The sequence below is a fragment of the Cariama cristata genome, unplaced genomic scaffold (assembly GCF_000690535.1).
Source record: "Cariama cristata isolate BGI_N322 unplaced genomic scaffold, ASM69053v1 scaffold28170, whole genome shotgun sequence".
Classification (NCBI taxonomy): Eukaryota; Metazoa; Chordata; class Aves; order Cariamiformes; family Cariamidae; genus Cariama; species Cariama cristata.
The window spans coordinates 2340-8929 of NW_009596795.1; the positions used below are offsets into that span (position 1 = coordinate 2340).

The following is a 6590-nucleotide window of genomic DNA, read 5'->3' on the forward strand; positions in this document are numbered from 1 at the left end:
TGGGTTGTTTTTTTTTTTCAAGTCAGAGATTAGTATAGCATACACTATTAATAAGCATTTGATAGTTCTGGATTTAACTTGTATGAAAAAGCATAGTGCGTAAGGATTGAAAAAGTAAATTGGAAAGGAATAAACCTAATTAAGATAAAAGCAAAAATGGAAAAATATTTTTCAAATGTTACGTGTGGCATGTCTAAGTAACATGACTAATGAAGCTGTTGAAATGAAGCCCTGAGTAATGCGTGAAAAATTCTGTTTGTCACAGATGGACCAGTCGTCTCCAACCTACATGCTTGCCAACCTAACCCACTTGCATTCTGAGCAGCTTCTGCAAGGCTTGAACCTCCTTCGCCAACATCACGAGCTCTGTGACATTATCCTTAGAGTTGGCGATGTCAAGATCCATGCCCACAAAGTGGTGCTTGCCAGCATCAGCCCTTACTTCAAAGCCATGTTCGCTGGGAACCTTTCTGAGAAGGAAAACTCGGAGGTGGAGTTCCAGTGCATTGATGAGGCAGCCCTGCAGGCCATCGTGGAGTATGCCTACACAGGAACTGTGTTTATCTCACAAGACACCGTAGAGTCGCTTCTTCCAGCTGCGAATCTTCTCCAGATCAAACTGGTCGTGAAGGAATGTTGTGCGTTTCTTGAAAGCCAGCTTGATCCTGGCAATTGCATCGGGATTTCTCGTTTTGCAGAAACCTATGGCTGCCATGACCTCTACTTGGCTGCTAACAAGTACATTTGTCAAAACTTTGAAGATGTTTGTCAGACAGAAGAATTTTTTGAGCTTACGCATTCTGAATTGGATGAAATTGTTTCCAATGACTGCTTGAATGTCGTGACAGAAGAAACTGTTTTTTATGCGCTGGAGTCCTGGATCAAATATGATGTGCAGGAGCGACAGAAGTACTTAGCACAGCTGCTACATTGCGTTCGGTTGCCACTGCTGAGCGTTAAGTTTCTCACGAGGTTATACGAAGCAAACCATCTCATTCGTGATGACCATACTTGTAAACACCTGCTAAATGAGGCCCTAAAATACCACTTTATGCCTGAACACAGACTTTCCCACCAGACCATGTTGATGACACGACCTCGCTGTGCTCCTAAAGTTCTTTGTGCTGTAGGAGGAAAAGCTGGACTGTTCGCGTGTTTGGAAAGGTACGTAATAGTAAAATTGTTGCAGCACTTGCGTGGTGTGGTGTTTGTGCACGTTTGTTATCGCCCTGGGTCAGGATTAAGGCAATCATTGAAGAGCAGTGGTTTGCAGGACTGTAGTTACTGCTTTTCTTCATGAGAACTCTTAAGTAGGTTGGTGTTTTGTTTTGTTTTTTTTTTTGAACAAGGGTGAGCACTGAGTTCAAAAAGCTTTTTGATTTCATGAGTAGTCTTCAGTGTTACAGGGTTTTATTTGTGCTACATGAACAGCTATAAAATCTTATAATTTTAATTCTGTTGATTGAGGATTAAAAAAAGTGGTTCATAAAAGTTCATATGTTACTTCTTTATCCTTTCAGATCTTTTCATTTTACATAATTTTCCCCTCATCTATTATTATTCCAGACATCCAAATCATGAAATTTAACCTAATATATGACAAATATGCTTCCTGATAACTCAAAAGTCCTTGAAATTAAAATAGACTTAATCAGAGAAGAGTCAAGAGGTAATTCTGAGCAATGTCATGGTCTTGATCATAATGTAGTCATGGCTGTAATCTCTGCTGCGGAGTAGGTATCCATATCTGTGCTGGCAGAAACAGGTAAGTGCCCATCTTTCTTCACCCAGTTTTCAAAATGAACCTCCTCTCCAGTTACTGAGTACATCAGTGAGGCTAACTGTGTGAGCAAAAGGAATGTAACAGAGAGAAAAATAGCTTTCTTCCCCATACTGGTATGGTTGGGTTTACTTTGTATTACGTTGTATTGCCATTTCCAGAAATGGTAGTTAAACTGTGTGTGGGTCTGCATATACGTGCATACTTATACATAGACGTATAGTGCTTTGGTGCTGAATGTACCTTTATCGGCTCAGTAAATGTTTCCTGTGTTAAGACAGACTACCCGAACTGGTTTACAGCTGAATTCTGGGATAATGTTTTACTCTTAGGTATTCTTTTCTGTAACTGTTCCATGCTTGCATATATATACATACACTTAAAACCCTGGGAAGATCTGCATGTTCTTTTTCCCTGTGTTTAGAGATGTTGTCAAAGTTATTTAAAGTTAACTTTCCCGATAACAGGGATTGACAGTAAACTAGATGTTGGGACTGGGAATTTTTGGGTTTATAGATTTAAAAAATAAAGGGGGTTTTGTGCTTAATAAAAAAATCTGTTTGTTTGAGTAAAGAAAGTCGTCCTTGATATTACTGAGCTCTGTTTCTTTCACAGCTTCTTCAATGTTCATAATGATATTACATACCAAAACAGTTTGGATTATTTTGATTTTGGGTTTTTTTTTTTTAATAGAAATGCTCTTTCCTACTATTAACCCCATTCTGATGCATACAAAAATTTGCTCTTCCTTAATTTATTCTTCATATTAGTCTTTCCTAAACTGTTATTTCAGTTTATACTTAAGTTTGAACAATTGCTCCTGACGTACAAAAAAAAAAAGTCACAGATCAATTAAACAAATAATTCCTAACACAGTTAAAACTGTGAAGTAGGAAACCTTAATTCCACTATTTTTGTTCTACTTTTCATTGATACTTACAGGAAGGCTGGTTTTTCACTTACAGTTAGCCACTGCTTCATAATAACAAAATTACTTGGAGTATATTTAGTACTGTGCTTTTCTAACTGGGCTGTTGCTGTCAGGAGCCAGTCTGAGTTTCAGCAGTCCCTGCTTCTGGGTTCTTAGTCAGTGGCTATCACCTCTCCAGTAGCTTAGTTTCCTTGTCTGTTTTTGGAACAGATCGTATTTCCTGTGTACTAGATACTCTTTTTTTTAAATCATTTAAGTAATTTATTAACTAAACTATTTAGGTAGATTGACTAGGCTTCATACGTGGTAGGCTAGACCCTCATGTTTTAACACTGAGTATAGCTAAAAGAAAATGCAAATAAGCAGTATTTTGAAAACAGATTTTTCAAATTGGTTTGTTCTACTTTGACATCGTTTAAATTATACAGTACATGTAAAATATGTATTTATAAAACTACAAATTGTACTCTCTAAATGTATGTTTGTACATACATACAGACATGTGCTTCCCCCTCTCTAATTCTCCTTTTCTCTCTCTCCCATCTCTGTGGCTGTTCTGACTTTTTTTTTTTTCCTCCAGTTTACCCTTCTTATCCCTTTGCTTCGTATTTGTAGCTTACCGCAATCACAGCCTACCTCCAAAAGCTGCTGTGGCTTCAGCACTGTATTGTCTTCCCTTGCGTTATCCACGATGCTGTCCTGCCTTCCCCGTAGTCTACCTGGTTTGTACTTTCAAAATTCATCATTTCAGGTCTTGGACTTGGTGCCGTAGCTGCTTGCTGTGTTGCTTCATTGCACTGTATGCTGTGAGGCCCTGGGTTTTTAACTCTTTAGAACGGTAAACAACATTTGATTTTAGCTTATGTTTGGGCTCTTGAAAGAAACAGCAAACATAGGATTGGACATATGAAATAATCTTAAGACTGTGTTCCTTTGTGCTTATTTGCACTTCACAGATCTTCTGAAAATGAGGTTTGCTCACGTAATCTTTGTTTTTCTCTTTCAGTGTTGAAATGTATTTTCCCCAGAATGACTCCTGGATAGGCCTGGCACCTCTTAGCATTCCCCGCTATGAATTTGGAATATGTGTCCTAGACCAGAAAATATATGTTGTAGGAGGGATTGCAACCCACGTGTGTCAAGGCATCAGTTACCGAAAGCATGAGAATTCAGTGGAGTGCTGGGACCCCGATACAAACACTTGGACGTCTCTTGAGAGGATGTTTGAGAGCCGGAGTACTCTGGGAGTGGTAGTTCTGGCAGGAGAGCTCTACGCCTTAGGTGGTTATGATGGGCAGTCTTATTTACGCACTGTAGAGAAGTACATTCCTAAAGTGAAGGAATGGCAGCTAGTGGCCCCGATGAACAAAACAAGAAGTTGTTTCGCTGCAGCTGTCTTGGATGGAATGATATATGCCATTGGTGGTTATGGTCCTGCCCATATGAACAGGTATGTGCTTTTGATGTCTGTAGCTCGATGTCATAAGCTGGAAATCAGCAAAACTCACTGCTAAGCTTGTGTTCAGCAGCCAATTAAAAATTATTCTAAGATAGATTGGTAATCCACGGCAGGCCTCATTAATCCTGGTTTGGCAGTATCAGTCTGATAATTCAACTGGGAAATCTTTGTTTTATCTTTACGTCTTCCAACTCAGAGCTGGTTTGTTTGGGGTTGGTTGGTTTGTTTTTAAATCCTTAAGAAGGGAAAATGGAAGAGACAAAGACACATGCGCATATTACTAAGCAAGGTGGTACAAAACACCTGACCTTATAGACGCTCAAGCTAGGTAACTCAGCAGATCAGTGTTGTGTGGGCTTATTTACTGAGGCCCCAAGGTAGCGTCCTTGTGCCTGTGTCACAGTGCTGCACCGTGGTTACTCAGCTTTCGCGAGAGGCTTGCTTAGCACTGTGCCGGTGCTATGTAAATCCTTGTACCTCAAGCCTCTGAAATATTAGGATGTGTGGTTAGCTTTAACATTGAAAACACTGATTTGAGAGGAATAGGATTTTTCACATGCTTAATATATGCAAAATAAATATGTACCTCAGATGGAATCTTAAAGTAGTCTTACTGATGATAACAACAACAATAATAATAATAATGATGATAGTTCCTGGTCTGGCTCCTGGGTAGAAGTGGGCTTGCTTCAGACCTTACATTCACAAGGAGGTTTCCTGGTACCAGCATGCTCTTTAGTTGTTCTGTTCCACGTCATGCTCTATGGACAGGGTGGACAGGGGCATGTAGTTATGCAAAGAAATAATTTGTACTCTCTTTTCTTCATTAAAATGGGAACAAATCAGCCATATGTCCCTCCAGGAAGCAAATTAATAAACTGCAAGTCTAAATAGCTGAATAAAGAATGAAAATTAAAACCTTGCTCATAGGAAGGGATACATTGATTGTTTAACAGTGTAGTATAACAACATTGCACTAGTTTTTATACTTGAGATGTTTTTATATAAAACAGTTTGTGAAACAAAGGATTCATTTCCAAATAGGAAAGTATTGCTAAGTAGTTTTCATTTGGAAAATGGAAACAATTTTAAACTACTGAAATACAGAATGGCTAAACTGTTTAGTACGGCTGTGACAGGATTTTATGAAACTTAATGTGACATTTTTCTAACATATTTTAAATTATGAGCTGTAATAGCAGTTGAAATACTTAATAGATCAGCAAACCATGTCTAAAAGTTTTCTATCGACTCTAGGGTTTCTTCACATGGGAATTTGACCCAGAATAATTAAGCTGTGCTGTTGTCCTGTGTGCTCACCCTTAGCTCCGTACTGACTTTGGTGCCATACAGAACTATTGGCTTCGGTAGTAGCTTAAGGTGAAGTCAGTAGGAGAGTAGAGCAGGCATATCAGGAGTTACTGTGGGGCCTCTGGGATGCTCACACCACTGCAGCCTTGTTGCACAGACCATAAAAAAAGGAAGATAATCAAGCCCTTGCTCTTGCCAGAATTGGTTCCCAAAAGTTGAATGCTTAGTGCGCACACAGGCCTTTGCAAGGTAAACTCGGTAACATCCTTTCAGGAAGTGTCTTTATCAAGCTGGTACCTTTAAAGGGAAAGCTCTTAACAGTGTTAAAATTCTGCAGTAGCCTTACTCCTTGTACCACATCTTCTCTCTTCCTCAGTCAGAAAGAAATTGCCAGCAGCTCCTGTAGAGTTACTGGAATTTGATATTTCGTTATTTGCCTTTTTAATTTACTTCTTAGTGAATAATTTCGGTTTTATTAATTATTCAAGGGCACGAGTAATATGCCATGCCATACAGTCACTAGACTCATACAAGTTTGAGCATTAAAAGTAAGCTGACTGCTGTGTAATTAAGCACCTTTTCTCCAACTGATTTTCTCTTCCCCTCTTTTCTGCCCCCTCGTGCTACTGAAGCTACACTCTGCACAGGGAATGGCTGTGTGCCATGAGTGTGTTAATGACTCTGACCATCTGTACAGCTGCAGTGATTAAAAGTTATAATAATGATGATGATGATGATTCATCTCCATTTTATCCTGAAGGCCTCTTCTATCCTTAGTGTTTTGATCAGCAACCTCTTTACTGCTTTTCCTGGGGGATATGTTCTCCACATTTTTTTTCCTCTCTGTCTGTTACTTTCAGGCAAGCCTCAAGGAAGTTTTTGATTTGATGTGTTACCCAAATAGATATGCTTCAAATATGCATGGTGTTCAGGTTTTCCTGAGTTGCTGTTTTTATAAATAGCAGCAGTCATCCTTGAAAGAACCTTCAGTTTTGAGGCCAGCTTTGAAAAATCTTGCTTTGTTTCAACATGTAACCTGAAGATCCAGGATAGTGGCATGAGGACATCAGAGAAGTGGCTGAACACCACGTTGGGTGTCCGATGAAAAA

At 39.2% G+C, this 6590-nt stretch overlaps 1 protein-coding gene across 1 annotated transcript in view; it reads left to right on the top strand.

The window, feature by feature from the left end:
* The first annotated feature begins 265 nt into the window (after positions 1-265).
* Positions 266-6590, top strand: part of KLHL28 (kelch-like family member 28) — an 8244-nt gene continuing 1919 nt past the window's right edge. Inside the window, exons 1-2 of the mRNA XM_009707555.1 lie at positions 266-1164; positions 3718-4161. Coding sequence (XP_009705857.1) covers positions 266-1164; positions 3718-4161 — 1343 coding nt within the window. The remainder of the gene's footprint in view (positions 1165-3717; positions 4162-6590) is intronic.